Source organism: Bombus pascuorum, chromosome 8 (assembly GCF_905332965.1).
Source record: "Bombus pascuorum chromosome 8, iyBomPasc1.1, whole genome shotgun sequence".
NCBI classification, from domain to species: domain Eukaryota; kingdom Metazoa; phylum Arthropoda; class Insecta; order Hymenoptera; family Apidae; genus Bombus; species Bombus pascuorum.
Window position 1 is genome coordinate 7,308,540 of NC_083495.1, and position 18,382 is coordinate 7,326,921.

At 32.3% G+C, this 18,382-nt stretch overlaps 6 protein-coding genes across 10 annotated transcripts; 5 read left to right on the forward strand and 1 right to left on the reverse strand.

The window, feature by feature from the left end:
• Positions 1–10: 10 nt before the first annotated feature.
• On the forward strand, positions 11–1,491 carry LOC132909447 (dolichol-phosphate mannosyltransferase subunit 1). The gene is made up of 4 exons (XM_060964301.1): positions 11–446; positions 568–778; positions 855–1,045; positions 1,130–1,491. Exons 1-4 carry the CDS (start codon positions 307–309, stop codon positions 1,347–1,349), a joined length of 762 nt encoding a protein of 253 aa, XP_060820284.1. The 5' UTR covers positions 11–306; the 3' UTR covers positions 1,350–1,491.
• Positions 1,492–2,166: 675 nt separating this feature from the next.
• On the forward strand, positions 2,167–7,550 carry LOC132909436 (centrosomal protein of 104 kDa). Of its 2 annotated transcripts, none has more exons than XM_060964286.1 (16): positions 2,167–2,422; positions 3,204–3,368; positions 3,728–3,939; positions 4,005–4,191; positions 4,265–4,476; positions 4,549–4,756; positions 4,822–4,969; positions 5,028–5,154; positions 5,227–5,453; positions 5,539–5,808; positions 5,999–6,212; positions 6,295–6,473; positions 6,541–6,686; positions 6,761–6,862; positions 6,942–7,067; positions 7,129–7,550. In XM_060964286.1, exons 1-16 carry the CDS (start codon positions 2,383–2,385, stop codon positions 7,197–7,199), a joined length of 2,634 nt encoding a protein of 877 aa, XP_060820269.1. In that variant the 5' UTR covers positions 2,167–2,382; the 3' UTR covers positions 7,200–7,550. The 2 variants fall into 2 exon arrangements, with proteins under 2 accessions (XP_060820269.1, XP_060820270.1); XM_060964287.1 differs by having other exon boundaries at positions 4,825–4,969.
• A 344-nt stretch (positions 7,551–7,894) lies between these two features.
• LOC132909438 (tRNA (cytosine(34)-C(5))-methyltransferase) lies at positions 7,895–11,190 on the reverse strand. Its single transcript, XM_060964290.1, has 11 exons — positions 11,017–11,190; positions 10,351–10,836; positions 10,196–10,280; positions 9,972–10,134; positions 9,795–9,902; positions 9,534–9,721; positions 9,296–9,440; positions 8,904–9,221; positions 8,473–8,840; positions 8,240–8,401; positions 7,895–8,180 (listed from the first exon to the last, which is right to left on the reverse strand). The coding sequence occupies exons 1-11, from the start codon at positions 11,080–11,082 to the stop codon at positions 8,026–8,028; spliced, it is 2,244 nt and encodes a 747-aa protein (XP_060820273.1). The 5' UTR covers positions 11,083–11,190; the 3' UTR covers positions 7,895–8,025.
• A 182-nt stretch (positions 11,191–11,372) lies between these two features.
• LOC132909994 (protein fuzzy homolog) lies at positions 11,373–13,994 on the forward strand. 3 transcript variants are annotated; one of them, XM_060965298.1, is made up of 6 exons: positions 11,373–11,607; positions 11,695–12,258; positions 12,362–12,754; positions 12,814–13,011; positions 13,125–13,324; positions 13,427–13,994. In XM_060965298.1, exons 2-6 carry the CDS (start codon positions 12,181–12,183, stop codon positions 13,782–13,784), a joined length of 1,227 nt encoding a protein of 408 aa, XP_060821281.1. In that variant the 5' UTR covers positions 11,373–11,607; positions 11,695–12,180; the 3' UTR covers positions 13,785–13,994. The 3 variants fall into 3 exon arrangements, with proteins under 3 accessions (XP_060821281.1, XP_060821280.1, XP_060821282.1); XM_060965297.1 differs by having other exon boundaries at positions 11,373–12,258; XM_060965299.1 differs by having other exon boundaries at positions 11,374–12,258; positions 12,381–12,754.
• A 961-nt stretch (positions 13,995–14,955) lies between these two features.
• On the forward strand, positions 14,956–18,164 carry LOC132909995 (magnesium transporter NIPA2). 2 transcript variants are annotated; one of them, XM_060965300.1, is made up of 6 exons: positions 14,956–15,240; positions 15,327–15,449; positions 15,537–15,679; positions 15,821–17,152; positions 17,444–17,512; positions 17,984–18,164. In XM_060965300.1, the coding sequence occupies exons 1-4, from the start codon at positions 15,141–15,143 to the stop codon at positions 16,553–16,555; spliced, it is 1,101 nt and encodes a 366-aa protein (XP_060821283.1). In that variant the 5' UTR covers positions 14,956–15,140; the 3' UTR covers positions 16,556–17,152; positions 17,444–17,512; positions 17,984–18,164. The 2 variants fall into 2 exon arrangements, with proteins under 2 accessions (XP_060821283.1, XP_060821285.1); XM_060965302.1 differs by having other exon boundaries at positions 15,821–17,085.
• LOC132909998 (protein cornichon) lies at positions 17,157–17,897 on the forward strand. The gene is made up of 3 exons (XM_060965307.1): positions 17,157–17,292; positions 17,444–17,512; positions 17,637–17,897. Exons 1-3 carry the CDS (start codon positions 17,212–17,214, stop codon positions 17,895–17,897), a joined length of 411 nt encoding a protein of 136 aa, XP_060821290.1. The 5' UTR covers positions 17,157–17,211.
• Positions 18,165–18,382: the final 218 nt, after the last annotated feature.

Sequence of the window (18,382 nt, forward strand, 5' to 3'; positions counted from 1 at the left end):
TTCGATTCATATATATATAGTGTAAATGTCATTCTCTGGTGATACTTGAGACTCCATATTGTCAAGACTTTCAAATATTTAAATGATTCATTTCATACGAGTCTAAGGACTCGATGAATGAAAGTTGAAAGCACCGCTATGTCGTGACGTAAAGGAGCGTCGTCGAGACACGTCATTGAAAGATGACTGCTTTATTGATAAGTTTTCTGAAGCCGCGTGGATTGCTGCGCTACCTTTGTTTGTGCGACGCTTGATAAGGAAGGATTCGTCTGTGGCACGTCTCTCCATCGAGTATTGCTGTCAACCATGGTCGAGAGAGAACAGACAAAAAAAGATATAAAAGAATTAGCGAAAAATGATAAGTATTCGATTTTGCTTCCAACCTACAATGAAGTCGAGAATTTACCCATAATTATATGGCTTATCGTGAAGTATATGGATGAAAGGTAACTATCATGGCAACATAACCTCAAATCTGAGAAAAGTCATCCCTTCTGTACAGTGTAATTAGACAATTATAAGTATGAGATCAAAACGATTGATCAGTGATAATATGCAACATTTTAGCGAACTTGATTATGAGATTATCGTGATAGACGATGGTTCACCAGATGGAACATTGGACATGGCCAAACAGCTGCAAAATGTATATGGAGAGAACAAAATTGTTTTGAGACCGAGAGAAAAAAAACTTGGGCTAGGCACTGCTTACATGCATGGAATTAAACATGCTACAGGGAACTTTATTGTCATTATGGATGCAGATTTGTCTCATCATGTATTTATCTTTGTCTTTGAGAGAAAACTTGCCTTAAGAATAATATTGAATATAACATATGTTCTTATTTTTATAGCCCAAATTTATACCAAAAATGATAGAGCAGCAGAGATATCTTGATCTAGATATCGTTAGTGGTACCAGGTATGAGCAAGGTGGTGGAGTTTATGGCTGGGATTTCAAGAGAAAATTAATAAGCAGGGGAGCAAATTTCTTGACTCAACTGTTGCTGAGGCCAGATGCCAGTGATCTCACAGGAAGTTTTAGGCAAATAACTTACTTAGACGTTAATTTTACATGAATTTGTTATAACATTCTATACATACATATCTTACAATACTGAAATTGCAGGCTATACAAAAAAGATGTACTGGAGAAACTTATTCAGTCCTGTATATCAAAGGGATATGTCTTCCAGATGGAGATAATTGTAAGAGCTAGGCAATTCAAATACACCATAGGAGAAGTTCCAATCACATTCGTCGACCGTGTTTATGGAGAATCAAAGCTAGGAGGATCAGAAATTTTCCAATTTGCAAAAGGTCTTCTGTATCTCTTTGCAACAACATAATATAACACGCAATAAGAAAAGAAATGAAAATAATCATTTCTCATATTTTGGAAAGAAAGATATATAAATCAAAATGTCTATAAATAAAAAATTGTATATTCATGTGCGTTTTTTAAATAAACACTTAAGTTATATGCACTAATCGATATGTTTTAATCCAGGACAGTCCCTTTTTTTGAAATTAATAAAGTATGAAAGCTTGCTTTAAAAATGGGAAAGCACGTGTATGCACACGTGGTCGTCAATGAGAGACACGATAGTCACGATACGCGTATAACGATTCTAGCAAGCGATTCCACCCTCGCCGCACCCTCTGACGTCACGCAGCCTCCGTTTATTGATCCATTACAAAATTACAGTCTATATTTCGACTTGAGCAGAATGCAAGACGGTGCTACAATGTGCCATGTACAGAAACTAGCCAAGATGTGAAAAAAATACCCAACGCTATAAACGCTATCTACGCGTAATTATATATAATATAACAAAATAAACTTCCAGAATTAATCCACATGTATTTTTTTATATATTTATAAATAAGTAAGAATAATTTTTTATTATATAAAATCAAGCGACAAAAGGACCTTCAACATCCTATTTATCACGGCTATTTTATCATCCCCTTTGGAAACGTCGAATTTGTTCTAAAAAATGTTACCAAATCGTGCTGTTCCAATCGGTCATCAGATTTTTCGTTTCTCGATAAGAGAGCTTAAAAATACGAGAGTGTCTAGTCTGGCAAGCAAAAATGCTCGAGGTCTCGAGATCAGAGTATCCGTTTGCGGAACGGGTGCAGTTAGTCAGTTCTGTCGCAAGCTTCGCCGCGGCCAGACGTGCAAGTGGCGTTGCCTACGTGCCGGGGTGAAACTTGCTAGCACCCCCTTATCGAGCTTTCAGATGGCTGTGGTTTTTAGATTTTGACGTTTTCTTCATTTCCCCTTCTCCTGTTGTACACGTTTCTTTTTTTGCCGTCTTCGTTCTAATATATATGGTACCGATACGTTGTTTTCGTCGCTAGGACGTCACCCCCGACATGCCACGAAAAATCGGATTCAACGTCGTGTACGCAACCAGTAAGAGAACATCAGATTGTGATTGTGGAATATATCGAACGATGATAACCTCGAGGTGTATAAATTACTGCAGATCCGAGAATTGACAGCGCAAAGATATACGATAAAATAGTATTCATCGGTATAAATCGGAAGGGTATAAAATTACGAAATCGTTTGCACACGCGGATATCGATTTTTTTTCTATCCACGCGGAAAAGATTTCATTTTTCGAAAATTTCTGCTTCAGAAGAAAACAAGTTAACAACAACGACTCGACACGTGCTTCACCGCGTCTCATTACAGATTATATAGATTGCCCTCGAACGTAATGAAGCTGTAATCGATGCCTGGATAACACCTTACCGAGCTATTAAATATTAGATCAAGTATTTTCGATTATACATATGTAACCGCACAAAAATAGCCAAGTAACACGTTTCTCTCGTTGTTATGATTGTAAAGGGTAAGTTAAGGTACGGTATTACGTGACAAGGTCTCGTGTTAACGGTCCATCGTGGAAAGAATAATTTCAGAGTTAAAACATTATTGATTACATCTCTTACAATCTCCATTTTTATTCAGAAAGCAGAAGCATATAATTGCTCGAAATAGAAACGATACATAAATGGAACTTTGAATAAATTTTCGGTAGGAATCGAATATATTCGACCAAAAATTTTCTCCATACAATACCGGAATCTTTAAAATAAAATCCATTTGCAACAACGATAATACTTATTACAATTTTATAAAATATGCTTCGTTTTATTTAAGATTATAATACTTTGAATAATCACAGGCGAAGAAGATAGACACTCTTCGTTGGAGCTGAACGTTCATGGACCGACGGTAAGAGGATGGCAGAGTTCAAGAAGATGTACATATCCTCAAGAACTCATTCTGCGCCTTCATGGCCCGACGAAGCTTACGAGGATACAAGTCTTGGCTCATCAATATTTAATTCGTAAGTTCCCATCGCCGCGAACAACGCAACGTATAGTACATTTGTCAAGTTATTATCTTTCTCTTTATTTCTTACTGTGAATCATTTTATGAAAATTTAATGTCGCAGTGTAACAGAAACTGCCGAGTTTCTCCGGTAAGCAATTCAGTAACAATGAAAATCGAATTAGCATGGCAACCTCGATTTCCCCAGGCTAAGTCCTTTTGCCCTTCTCGTTTCATCCCCGTTTCTTATTCCACTCCGGGCTGAATACCCGGCGCAACGTTCTACTCTTCATTGTTTATAAATTCCTCTCTTCTTCTTCGAACAACGCGTTAACGAGAGACCAACTTAATAATGCTTACGTCAAATGCTTGCAGCTGAAAAATTGGAGATTTGGACATCGAGGGAAGAGAATGCATCCGTGACGACGGAGTTCAGTTATTTGGGTTACATTACGTTGTCCGACAATGCCTCGACTATGTACAAAAGTAGAGAGCTGAAAAGCGTTGCCCTCCCAGAAACAGAGGCAGTCACGCTAAAACTAAGACTTCACAAACCGCACAGTAACGCGCACAATGTTTATCAGCAGGTATATGATCTATAATCATAACCCATATGCAACGAAAGATATTACAATCGCATTTGGGATTGTAGGTCGGTCTTATCGCTATTAACATTCTCGGTGAACCTTACGGGCAAGAGCTCACTGGCCAAGGAGATGCACCGTATAATCCCCATTACACATCCCCATATGACGATTTGGCGTTTGAAATGTACGTCGATCGCGAAGTAGCCAAGATCATAAGACAGATGGAAGCAAAAAAGTTACAAGCTGTAGAAGGTGTGTGTAAGAATTGTATCATTTAGATAAGAATAAACATTTTACGAAGGTCTGTATATAAATATCCTTTTAGAGGAAAGATTCGAGTATGCTTCGAAACTTAAAGTAGCGATGGAGAACCTAAGGAAAGCTGGAGAACGTCTCGGAAAGTATGAACTGGAAAAGAAATATGCGATAGCGTTAGAAGACTACGATAAGGCTAAAGCGAAGAAGGCACAAGCGCAACAATACAGACAGCAAGTCTACCAGAGTTTAGAGGTGCAGGATCTACTAGAGCTTCATGGGGTAAATACACGTTTTTAAAATTAGTCTTTAATTAAGATTTGATATTTGTCTACTATACTTTTGTCTGAATAGCCACTGGAGAAGAATAACAAGTCGTCGGTGGAAGGGAAAGAGTCTATATCGATAGATACCTGTACTTCGAATGCAACTACTGTTCCTGAAGACATTACATCTCCTCCGAGATTAGTGATTCCACCAAATCGCGATGGAGCCATATCGCCGACTGGCCCGGCGCATCAGCCTCCTGTTTCGCCTCTGCACCAGAAACCAAACAGTCCTGGTAAATCAATTTACATATAGATAAAGGAATTTTAACAGTTTAGAGTAATCAATTATCTGCAACAGAAGTTACGGATAGTCCCACAAACGGAGTGGTAGAGAGACAGAATAACTGCAACAAGGGGTCTCTCAGAAGAAAAACTAAATCGGCAGGGCCCGCACTACGTTCCAGCTACGAAGCTTACGAGGAGAGGACGATTCCTGCTTTAAGACAGTAAGACGAGGAAAAAGAAAAATGAAAAATATAGAGATTACCTTAAATTACGTTTCAGTTCGCACACAAACGAGTTCACAAGGGAATGCCACATGGACAATACGGAAACGAAAGTGATATCAAAATTGAATGATAGAGAAAAGAAGCAAGCTGCCTTACCTATCGCTGTTTTTGGAATGGAAATGGTAATACAAGTTTCAGACAGTTACATCAGTTAATTTATAAAACGATGATAATTAATAAAATTTATTGTTTAGGTCGAAAAATTTTATTCAAAACAATTCACGGATAAAGAGGAGGGCCTGATGCAATTGAAGGAGGAGCTAAAGACCTTTGATCCGGAAGTTTCCAAACATTCCGCGAATAAAACAGCCAGAGCTGCAATCTTGCTGCTGCATAGAGCTCTTAGAGATAAAGTCTTCAGCGTATATAGTCTAGCAGCGCAATTAATTAGAATTTTCTTCTCAGAATTTGCAACTGATAGGTATTCACATAGTACACTATATAATATTATTTAAAATAATCATTCAATCATACATGTCTATGAGAAATTACCATTGCCATCTTAGGGTATCCTCTGCGGAAATTGCACGAAGTGTAGAAAGATTACTTCCTGAATTACTGACAAAATCAGGCGATACTACTCCAAGAATTCATAACATGGCAGTGCATACAATACTCAGTATGGCAGATTGTAAATGCGTCAGAGAGTTACATATTATTCCTGTGCACTTAACGAGACCCGTTAGTAGTAGCACTCATCAAAGATTAGCCCTTAGCAGGCTAGAAATGGTGGAGCAATTAATTCTCAACCACGGAATATCCACTGACAAACAAAGGTGACTCAAAATAACGTAATCTCAATAGTAAATTTTATATCTAATATAATGAACTAAAGGGCATCAGACCACTGTCTGTGACAATCGATATTATTTTATTTGTGAATGTCACTTGCAGGGGTCTGTCCTCAATGTTAAGACTGATTCGTTAAAACGCAATTACTCTGATAAGGCATTGTAACTGTTGTAGTGGACTCACTTGTCGGACCTTATCAGAATTGGGTTCCTCGGGATTGCATCATCCAGCGGAAGCGGTTAGGAAAGTTTCTGAGAGAATTTTGGTGTTGGTATACAAGGTAAATCCCAGACTAGTCCGCAAGCAATTGCCTCCTGACGATGACATCACCAGAAGAAATTTACTGTACCGTCAACTTTTTCATGAATTCGACCTCATTGATCTGCAGGTACAGATTTTTTTTATAAGGATTAGATACATGTATATGGAAGGTATATATATTTACACTATTCCTTATTTGTTTATTGAAGAGGAAAAAGGAAGCGGAAGCGAGTCATAAAACAACAACACCCACACGAACGAAATCAACGGAAAATAATGTAGCGAATTTAACGAAATCTCCTTCGAGAACGAGTCCTGTTGTGAGTACCGGAAGCTCAACAAGTATAACATCTCCGTCCGAGAATAGTACAGAACATAAGGGTGACAAGTGAGTAACATACGATCATATTACAAATATCTATTTTATATATGTTAAAAATGTATTTCTTTTACAGGATGTGCATATTTTGCCTCTCCAAGGGACAAGGATATTCCGAAGAGGGCTTAAACATTCATTATTGGAGAAATTGTCCTATGTTAACAAAATGTGAGGCATGTAAGCAAGTGGTGGAAATTTCATACTTAAACTTGCATTTGTTAAGTGAGTATTGTTTCTTTCATTTGATTGCATTTAATGCGTAGCATTAAATAGCAAATATATATCTTATTTTTCAGACGAATGTGATATGAGAAGCAATTACGTAAAATGTGACACATGCAAGCAAGCCATTCATGAAAATTCCTTTGAAGAACATAGAAAAGATAACAAGTGTACAAGTATGCAAACTTGTTTGATATAGTCTCTCTGAATATGAATAATGAATATGAATAACATCCATCATCATTTGTGTTACAGAACCTATTGAAGGCTATGATCGTTGTCCATTGTGCTCCGCTCTTGTCAATCAAAATAAGTGGAGGGAGCATTTGATGGGTGATCATCCCTGTGCGAATAACCCTCGAAACAAATCAGGAAAAAGCTGTAAGTTTGATATTATTGAAATATAATGCATCAATAAATACAAAATTGATTTCGTTTGTAGGTTCAAAATCACCATCAAATTCTCAGAACCTCAGCGGAAAAATAACCACACCAACTAGTAGAGATTACTAGCGTCAACCGACAACTTCGAATCTTTCGGAGTGTAAAAGATTTTAGAAAAGGTTTTTCTTTTGTTTTCTTTTATAGTTTATCTATATGTTATGAGCTATCCAGCATTTTTCATATTTATATACTTGTATTTAAATGTTTTTTATAGCAAAACCCGTCCTTTATTAGTAGATATTCTCCATGTTAAACAAATTTTTAATCGTAAGTTGAAATCTTCTAATCCCTAGGATCTAGGAATCTTGTTATCAGCTAAATTTGAGAACGAAAGAAAATCTAATGCGTACTGTAATTTAAAGCGAATATCAATGAGGCACACGATAGATATTCATCTTTTCCAACTTTAATATACAGTAGTAGAAGCAAGAAGTTCTCTGCGATTTAATAACATATTGTTGAATACTATGGCAGTAGCCATCTCAGAATTAATGATTCCTCTATATCCGGCCATGTTTATAACAATATTTGTACTATAATCAGCAAAACATCTTGAATTTAATGGCCAAAAATAAAAAGGGAAAGAGTATCTGTCGCTCAAACTATATAAAAATTATATGTAATTTCATAAATTATTTCATAGAGAACGATTAGTAAAACAAAAGACATTTCCCATCAAATAATGATCATTTCTTTGTCCAATAAAACATTTTGTTTCGTTTCTATAAGATACATTTTGTCATGACGCATTAAATATTCGCCTATCAGAATTCCAATGACGCACTTTTATTAAATTTTAAATAAATGCAAATTTTTTACTTATTCTTATAACATACTGAAATTAATATCTTGAAAGAAATTAAAGGAACATCACTTTGTATTACAAAATTATGTGTTATTCTTTTAATTCGTCCGAAAGTTCTGATTTAATTTCTTTCTTTATGTTAATGTCTTTCCCGTCAGCATCATTAGTAGTTTCATTATTCGAGTCTACAGAAACAGCTGTAGAATTGTCTTGAGAAGCACGATTTTCTTTGTATTTATTTTTTTCTGAAATAATAATTCTAAGTAACATTTTAAATGTATGGCAAATACTTCAAAATACATACCAAACATCGAACAATCAGCTCTTAATAAACGTAGATAATGAATTGCATCATGTACATGAACATATGCTCTCAGAGACATTGTACCTCGCCATCCTACCATTTGCAACTTTAACGGCTTTTCTGTCCCTTCTTCTTCGTATACCAATATACAACTTCCAGTTGCTGAAACAACAAAAGAAACAATTTTTATAATGAAATTTATAATTAATGTTTAATGCTATAAAATATATTACCAAAATTTTGTAATCGTTCTTGTGTTTCCCGATTAAGTTTCACAATTTCTGGTGGTGTATTAGGATTATTGTTCTGTAACAACATTACCAGGTCATCTTTAGATAACCTAATTTTTCTACTATCGCCAATATACTGAATAATACTTTGTATTCCTTCATGTGCAAGTCTAAATGGACAATCCATGTTTTTATTGTCACAGCGTACAAACGTTTTTACGCCAGTATTTATTAATTTTATTTGATCTCCATTAGACAATACAACATCACGTATCGCGGGTGACGTGTAATAAATATTTTTCTTTTTTTTACCAATACATCGCACCAATAAACACCGAGGATCCAAGTCATTAGATATATTATAAAAGCTTCTAAAAATTTCGGTATTAAAGATCAATTAAATAAACAGGAAGTTAAAAAAATTTTCCACCCACTTAATAGATGACCACACATCTTCCTTATCATCGTCGAAGAAAATGAACGGATCTTCCTTAAATCCAGAAGCAAGTCTTCTGCGTTTTCTTTTGGATTCTCGTAATATGTTCATATCGTCAAATATCTTTCTCCCATGCACATTTTTTGCTTTTTGTTCTTGTTCTAAACTTAATTCAATGTCATCATCTTCACTCTTAGTATTTTGAATAACTTCATCGCTCTTGTGTGATGCACGTTCCCATGGTAAGTGATTTACTTTTTCCAAAACAGCCACAAAAAATCCTCCTGTATCTTGATGGTGTGGTAATATTCTCATACTGCATCATTAAAACATTATTATTATGTAATTAAATCAATAACAATATTAAAAAGAAACTCAATTTCTATTTACCATCTTTCAAAGTGAAATTTAGTTGCATCCTCAGGTTTTGGTGGAAACATTTTTGGACGAACTTGTGTTTGCCACTGTTCAGGTACATTTTCCCATGATTCATAATATTGTAGATCTTTTGATGCTGGTAACCAATGTGATATGCCTAGAGAGTACATTGTTAAATGTTTGATGCAATAGTGAAGTCGTACAATACAATACACAATGTATAATACAATATATACACAATATACAATACCTGGATCACACACTAATCCAGGTACTAAATCTCTACAATCAACTAATTGAACAGAGTCTCCAGTTTCAACAAGAAGCCTGTGAAGTACAGCTTCATTCTCTATTGGATTTAATGAACAAGTAGAATATACCATTCTTCCTCCAACTGCTAAAAGTTCTAAGCCTCTTCTTGCTATTCTAAACTGAATTCTTTAAATTTATAGATATATAAGTTATTTCTATTAATTAAATTATATAGTGTTTAAGGAGAAATAATAGTTACCCATGGAGATTGTTGCCATTTGCTGGACTCCATTTACACCAAATATCAGGATTTTTTCTCATTGTACCATCACCACTACATGGTACATCGGCAAGTATTCTATCAAATCTGTAACAGAATGTAAAAATTACAAGATCTTTATAAATAGAAATATTTTATTTCATATGTTTTACTAACTTTAGGTGTTCTCTTGTACCATCTGGCTTGGTAGTAGCGAAATTAGGCAACACTGAGGCATCATGATTTGTAATTAAAATAATTGGACTGTTTAACCTTTTTGCTTGATGTACAAGCATATAACAACGATTATTGTCAAGATCATTAGCTATTACAAAACCCTCTGTAAAATATCGATAAAATTTGCTTAATTTGTTTGTAAATATTAAAAATTTCATTAATACCTGGAAATGCACTTCCTTCTTCAGAATGTATCATTTCAATAAGTTGGGCTGTCTTTGATCCTGGTGCTGCACACATATCCAGAACCTATTTAAAATAATTCCTTTCTATCTTTCAAGCTAAATTTAATGTAATAAATATTAGTAGATCAATATACCTTATGATTAGATTTTACATCTAATACTAAAGGTGGCACCATGCTAACTACTTCTTGCCTACTGATGCTTCCACTATCTGTTTCAACAATTAAAAAATTATGTAATCTAAAATATGCCTCAGATTTCCGAATATCTTTCCTGGTCAATTGCAACTGCCAAGCTAATCCATCGGGATAAAATGGCAAACATTGTAATATATCCTTAGGTTTAATTCCTGTATTATTTTCTGAATCATCTTCGACGTGTGCCTTTAAGATATCCTTAAAAAAATCTCCTTTAATAGTTTCAATTAATGCTTTAGCTTCTGCTTTTGATCCTGTAATTCTAAATGCCACTGGAAGATTCTTTCTCATGGTATTGATAAAAGAATCCCATTGTTCTTCAGGAACAATTTTCTGAGTTTTGTAATAATTTTCAAAATCCTTATTTTCTCTGATAATGTCTTCATAGTTATGGTGTGGAGTAGTATCCCACTCATTCTTTTTCTGTATAATTCATAAAAATTTTAAATACTGTTCATATGAAAAGAAATTTTGTTAGCAATTAGACACTGATTATTTTCAAAATATAGGAGGTTGATAAGCTTTGTATATGTATAATATATAAGATAGAACATAACCGCAAACCTCGCAGCCGATGTTATTTATTTAACGATTAGTTTGTACCTTCTGTTTTTCACGACGTTTTTCTGCGAAATTTTTTTTTGGTTTATGTTTCCGCCCTTTTCCCATTATTTTTTATAAAACAGTGTGCTATACTATCAATTACTCGACACGTGCTTATTAAGTAGCTACAGATGACAAGATCACTACTTTTTCTACAAGCACACAAGGCTCGTGTAAAATGTTTTCACATTAACAACCTATAGGCGGCGCATCTAACGTTCAAACTTATGTATGTATGACGTTTCAGTCATACATCGATGATGTTTCAGTCCAGATTTTCTTCCTGTGTTATGTTGTCACTTCTCCCTAAAGCTTGCGCGTTTTAGGTTGGCAATACATCACTATTGTCAATTTATTAAAATATTCAATTGTTCTCAGCGAGATGCAATTTGTAACAAAGAAAGTCACTATTGTTAGAAAAAGCACGCCTCTTGAAAATCTGTTTTTAAATCCCGCATCCTGCATTGCACGTCTATTCACTGAAATTGCGTGTTATGTGGCCAACATTCCAGCAAGCGCTAATCGAAACATTGCAAACTCATCTCCGATTTATATTAACTCTCCATCTACATACTGGGTCGTTTTTGACCAGTAATTTTAAATAATTTTTCATTTCTTACATATTTCTGTATAAGTTTTGCTTTACTTAAAAAAATGAAGGTCTCATTTTTATTTTAGGGATCAAAAAATTATTGACTATTTTGTGTAATTTTGCTGTTTTCGATGTATAGATTCCGAAAATGCATGTTTTAAAGTGAAGAATTCACTGGTTCAAAAGTTATAACCGCGATTATATAAACAAGTCTGAAAACATCTAACATATAACATGGAGCAATAGAAATTATTGGATGATATTCTAGAAAGTTGGAAAAGTATTTAAAAATTTTTTGGGGTCTTTTTTAAACACAAAAGTCTAAAAAAAAGGTGCATGGACTTAAATGATCTAGTATGCAGACGACGTCATAAAAATAAGGTTGCAAACACAGGATTGAGGTTAAGAATAAGAATATTATAAAAGCTAGCATAACATTGGTATAACATTGATAATAGATTGAATTTAAATTTGCGTTGCAGGAGGGATAAAATATTTGCAAATTAGGAACGTAAAAGTTTATATAAAAGCTTATTAAATATTTAACGCCTAAAAAGAATAAAATCATTATTATGGTAGCCCACGTTATGTGTTTAACCTCTACTGGAGGAATTCCTTTATTTTCTCGCCAGAAAGGGGAAGGAGATACGGTAAAATTTACATAATTATAAACAAAAGAGTAATACATAAATCTATGTAGTATCAATTTTAATTTTTCTTTCACTCTTCCTTTTTTCTCCAACATATTTATAGATGACATTTTCTAAAATAGCATCTCTATATGGGATACATATGTTTCTCAAATCACAAAACATTAAACTTTTAAATACAAATTTACCTGATACTACGATAATGTGGAAAGAATTTGAACAAAGTATTACATTAATAGTTATTGCAAGTGGAACTACCAAATCTGTATTGGATAAATTCTTAAATGCAGTTTTTGGTGCAATGATCTTGTTTGTTGGTATCGAGGAATTAAAAAATACCAAGAACATAGAAAAGCTGAAGAAAGATATGCGTTTGTGCAGTCCAATTGTTGATAGTTTATTGCAATGTCTTGATGTTGGTGATGGAATTTGTTCAAAAACTGATATTATCAATATGACAGAATGTATAATGTGCCAAGAAAATAATTTGTTTCAGGTAATTGAATTCTTTTTAATTCATGCATTTTCTGCATAGTAAATAATAATCTATTTAAGACATGCTTAGAGGGTTATATGGAATGTTTGGATTCTATATATGGATGTATCTTAGTACATGGATGTTTAGCAGTAGCTACAGAAGGATGGTGGAATTTAAGTCCCATTGAAAGAAAATTATTAATAACAGCTGTTAATACAGAAGATACTTATAGCACGCGAGACATTCCAGTATTTTTACCTTATAAAAGTCCAAATGTGAGTATTTTCGTTAAAAATTTTTAAAATACAATTTTTATTTATTAATCTAATAAGATTTATTTTAAAAAATAAGTTCAACTGATCATAAGACAATTCAATTGATCATATAGGTAGCTTTTAGATTAGTATCCATTACATTGATCAATCAAGTCGAAGTATTAGCCTTATGTGGACCCAATCCGAGTTTATCAGAGATTGAAAGATTTGCCATACAATGTTGGAAAAATAGTATTGATGCTTTACACAATGCAGAACAGTGTTATCCACGTAACTTACCTACATCTGTAAATTTGGATTCAGAGACACTTGGGTAATATATAATAGTAACACTTAATATAAATAATTTTATTTAGAAAAACCTATTATCAAAATGTATTATATAATATCTTTTTCTTTTTACTCCGGAATTTAGGTTTCTGTTAGCAAATTATAAGGTACAAAAGTTTATACTTGGTAAGAATATGCAGTATGCAAAAAATAGAGTCAGTGGTTCACATAGATTGGACATATTAAGAACATTTTATCATCAAGCTGTAGAGACATATATATTATCTTCAGAATCTGAATGTGAAACAACAGGTGATAATTGGAAATTTGTTGGTGTAAAAGAAACTTACCTATGTTCAGAGTACCATAAATGTTATGCAGTTAAACATGGAGACCATATACTTTGCATTTTATGTGCCTCCACAGTTCCTACTCATACAGTAAGATTGGTTTGTCAAAAAATATTGAAAACATTGCTCATTGATAAACAAGGGTGCTGGTAAAAATTTAACACATTGATCTCTTTTTGCAATATCATCCCATTTTACTTCTATTGTAAAATTTACATTCACCCACCTTATATATGTCCTGATACTATGTTTTTATTAGATATAAAGAATATATATTGTGAACATAAAAAATATATAATAATCATTTGTAAATTAGGATTTATGGAAAATTAAACATATTTCATTAAATGTTAAATCATTTTATCATATGTTTACTGTTTAATCACTTTAATTTACAAATTAAATTATTATTCATTGATATTTTTCATTCATAATATAACAGTTACATACATAACAATCGTGTTATGCGAACTATTATTTTGTTGTCAATGTATTTTATTTGTTAAGAAAAAAAGTAAGAGAACAATCCTAAGTGAAACAATAGAAAATCTGACTATCCTCCGATTTCGATGATTTTTGGATATTGGATGTTGTAAAATGCAAAATTTTGGAAAATGGACTCTTATTTTCCTAGATATTCACAAAAAGATGCCACTTCTATTACAGTGAATTCTGCTTATAGTTGTGCGTCTGTAGCAGCTTATTTTCTGTTTATAAATAAGGGTGAGGAGAGCTTAAAGACCCTGTACACAACGTGCATATGCGAGACTGTAAAAAATGACTGTTACAACAGAATTAAAAACGAATATCACTAATATATTGGATTTGGGTTAGTTTTTTCAATACGGCCAGCGAAGCTTTCGTAAAATTAGAACTATTGTTCTTTTTCGTAAAATAATATCAATTAGTCATTCGGCTATTATTTTTATAAGTAATTTATCATTTTACGCAAGTGTTACCGACAGCCTCGTGGCGATCAGATCAAATCAGAAAAATCTAATCCAAGTACAATACATTCATGATATTCCTTTTTAACAGAATTGTAAATTCTAACAGACGTTTCCTATAGCCTCATATATGCACGTTGTACACGAGGTCTTTAAACTCGCCCAACTCTTCTTTATAAACAGAACATAAGCAATCGGCGGATGGTAACAAATACTAATGCATATTGGCAGTTTTTCGATAACGACATATATCAATTATAAACCTTTTTGATATCGCTCTAGTAGTGTCAGTTTTTATATTGTATATATGTATTTATCGAATATGTATATACGCATGCGCGCATAATGATCTATCCATAGAGTACATTATTTTGAATTATATATATACTTTCATACAATCATTATCATTACAGTGTATATTACATTAATTTGGCGAATGTAAAATGTCAGATAAACATTTCGTTTCTTATAACGTTTACATAATGTTGTAAAAATTTAACAGTATAAAGTATAATATATTTTTTATATTTTGATGAATTACTGGCAAAACTAAAATTTAAGTATGAGCAGAGTAACAAAAATTGCGGTTGATACACAATTATATGATGCAACAAATTTTTACACAGGTTTAGGTTTAGCAATTAGTTCTAGTGGCTTTATAGGTTAGTTGACCGATTCTCTAATTTCGATTAGAAGTTTATTTAAAACAATTTAGTATTGATTGTTATACAATGTTACAATTATTTAGGTGCCAGTTTTATCATTAAAAAAAAGGCACTGATTAGATTACAAAGGCGTGGTGCATTACGAGCTTCATCCGGAGGATTTGGCTACTTAAAAGAATGGATGTGGTGGACTGGTCTTCTTTCAAGTATGTGAAACAGAAAATACTTATACAATATGTACATGTGTTCAAGATATACTACTTTTACTACAAATAATATTGATTTCATTAAAGTGGCGGTAGGAGAAGCAGCAAATTTTGCTGCTTATGCATTTGCACCAGCTTCGTTGGTTACTCCATTAGGAGCACTTAGCGTTCTAATATCTACAATATTAGCATCAAAATATTTAAACGAAAAGCTTAATTTGCTAGGAAAGGTAATGATGTAATATATATTATAAATTATCTTTGTTATATAGAAACAAAAATATAAAATAACAAATAAAATTTTACTATAAAATAATACAATTTCTATTGGATATATTATATAAAGATAAATATAATTAATATTATTCCAGATTGGTTGCCTTTTATGCATCTTAGGTTCCACAGTTCTTGTAATTCACTCTCCAAAAGAAGAAGAAATCAGTACATTAAATGAGCTTTTAGATAAGGTTAAAGATCCAGGATATATTATTTATGTATTAATTGTAATAGTATGCAGTATTTTAATTATTTTTTATTTTGGTCCCGCTTATGGAAATCAAAATATTATGATATATATTTGTCTGTGTTCATCCATTGGTTCATTGACCGTTACAAGTTGTAAAGGATTAGGACTGGCTTTGAAAGAAACCATTCTTGGATTTAATAATGGATTTACGAACTGGTTAACATGGGCCTTTTTATTTAGCGCTATACTCTGTATCAGCGTACAAATGAATTATTTGAATAGATCCCTCGACTTATATGAAACCACAATCGTAACACCTATTTATTATGTAGTTTTCACAACATTAGTAATAATTGCATCTGCAATATTATTCAGGGAATGGGAAAATATGAGTGCTGGGGATATCTTGGGTTCATCTTGTGGTTTTTTAACCGTAATAATTGCAATATTTCTATTAAATGCATTTAAGGAAATAGACATATCTTATGAGAATATCAGACATATGCTGCAGCCTAAAAGAAAGTTGCTCATAAGTAGTAACAATCAGTGGAGCGACAGGGATGAAGAGAGATTAATAACAAGGTTAGAAACAGAATTAAATCATACATATGGAGCTCAGAATTTAACAAGAACTATATAACTAATTATGCATATACAAAGTAAAACATTGCAAAGCATATATATTGTGAAGATATGAATAACTTGTATTTAATGTGATTGATTTTAAAATAAATCTTACGAATTTTAAAAATTATTTATATCTATTATGTATGTGGATCTTAGAAATCATTTTTCAGTAGAATTATCTTTTCTATTCATATTTTCTATCAAGTCTTAAAGAAACAATAGGTCTAAGTCTGCTTTTTTTGTTTTGTGTTCAAGTATCTTTTCAATTATAATAATGTAATTACACATAAATGTCATAAAAGTCATATAGAATTTATTGTCAAATTTGTCGTATATGTTATAAATATACAAAACGATCTCTTTTTAGCAACTTTTATTAATAATTCTAGTTATTTTGATAAAATTGCATTTTGAGCATGACATTGAATCTCAAGTTGCATTTCATCTATAGATTCGACATAAATACGTATAAACTGAAACGAAAACATCCCACAATGGCAACGTATTCGCTGCATCACATTGGAAAATGTGAAAATAAAGGAAGTAATATCAGAAATAAGTTATACTATATATATATAAATATATTTACTTAAAATGCAATTCTTCATTTGTAAGTCAAATTATGTTACTTGAATCAACTTATTACTAGCATCACGTACAGTTATTACAATGGCGTTCAGTTTAGCCGCTTTTTCATATATCGTGGCCTTAATTGTAGATGCTGTTTTAATCATTTTTGCAATATTTCATGTACGTACTTCTTCGAAACTATAATGTCTGCTTTTCAAAACAAAACAGTAATTAAAAATGTGTACACGTCTGTTCAATGCGAATTATTTCTAACCTTAGCGATATAGGTGTAAAGTTACATGACTCTACCTAAAGACATTATACTTTTCAGGTTATTGCATTTGATGAATTAAAAACTGGCTATAAAAATCCGATTGAACAATGCAATAGTTTAAATTCGGTAAGAGTTTGAAATTAGTTTTTTATAATATCATATTTACAAAATCAATAACAAGTGTATGTAAAATTAAGTGCTAAGTTAAATATATGTATAATGTATATACACATGTCTGTATATATTTCAGCTAGTTATTCCAGAATATGGATTACACATTTTAATCAACATTTTATTTCTAATTAGTAGTCAATGGTTTGCATTGCTTTTAAACATGCCATTGATAATATATCACTTGTGGCAATATTATCATAGACCTATCATGTCTAAACCAGGTCTTTATGATCCTACTAGTATAATGAGTGCTCAAGCTCTTAAAATTCATCAAAGGGAAGGATGGAGTAAACTTATATTTTATCTTTTATCATTTTTTTACTATTTATATGGGTAAGTTTTAGAAAATGTAGAGGCTAGTAGACCTAACTAACTATGAAATGTTTATTATAAGAAAATGTAATATGTTCTATTCTGTTTCAGAATGATTAGTTCATTGATTCACTGAGGGATGAAAATCATTTTTTATTATTCGCCAATAAAATTTGTTTATAATACATCCTCAATCATCAATGCTTCATTGGGTTAATTTTTTTGTTGGATAAAGTGACTAATTTGCTAAAACATGTTATTGTTTTTTGTAAAAATAAAATTTCATACTCAAGTAATGTTTTTTTCATCTACTAGGTATTCATAGAATTCAGTACACTTTTATTAAGGAGTCTAAGTGAAAGACTTTTATTTATTTATTTTGGAGTAACAAAAGCTCTACTATAAGTGACGTTTATATAAATTGTTTATATATATGTAAATTATATTTAAAAGATGTTTATATAAATATTTAATTATATCTGGTTATATTTATACAACAGAAATTTGAAT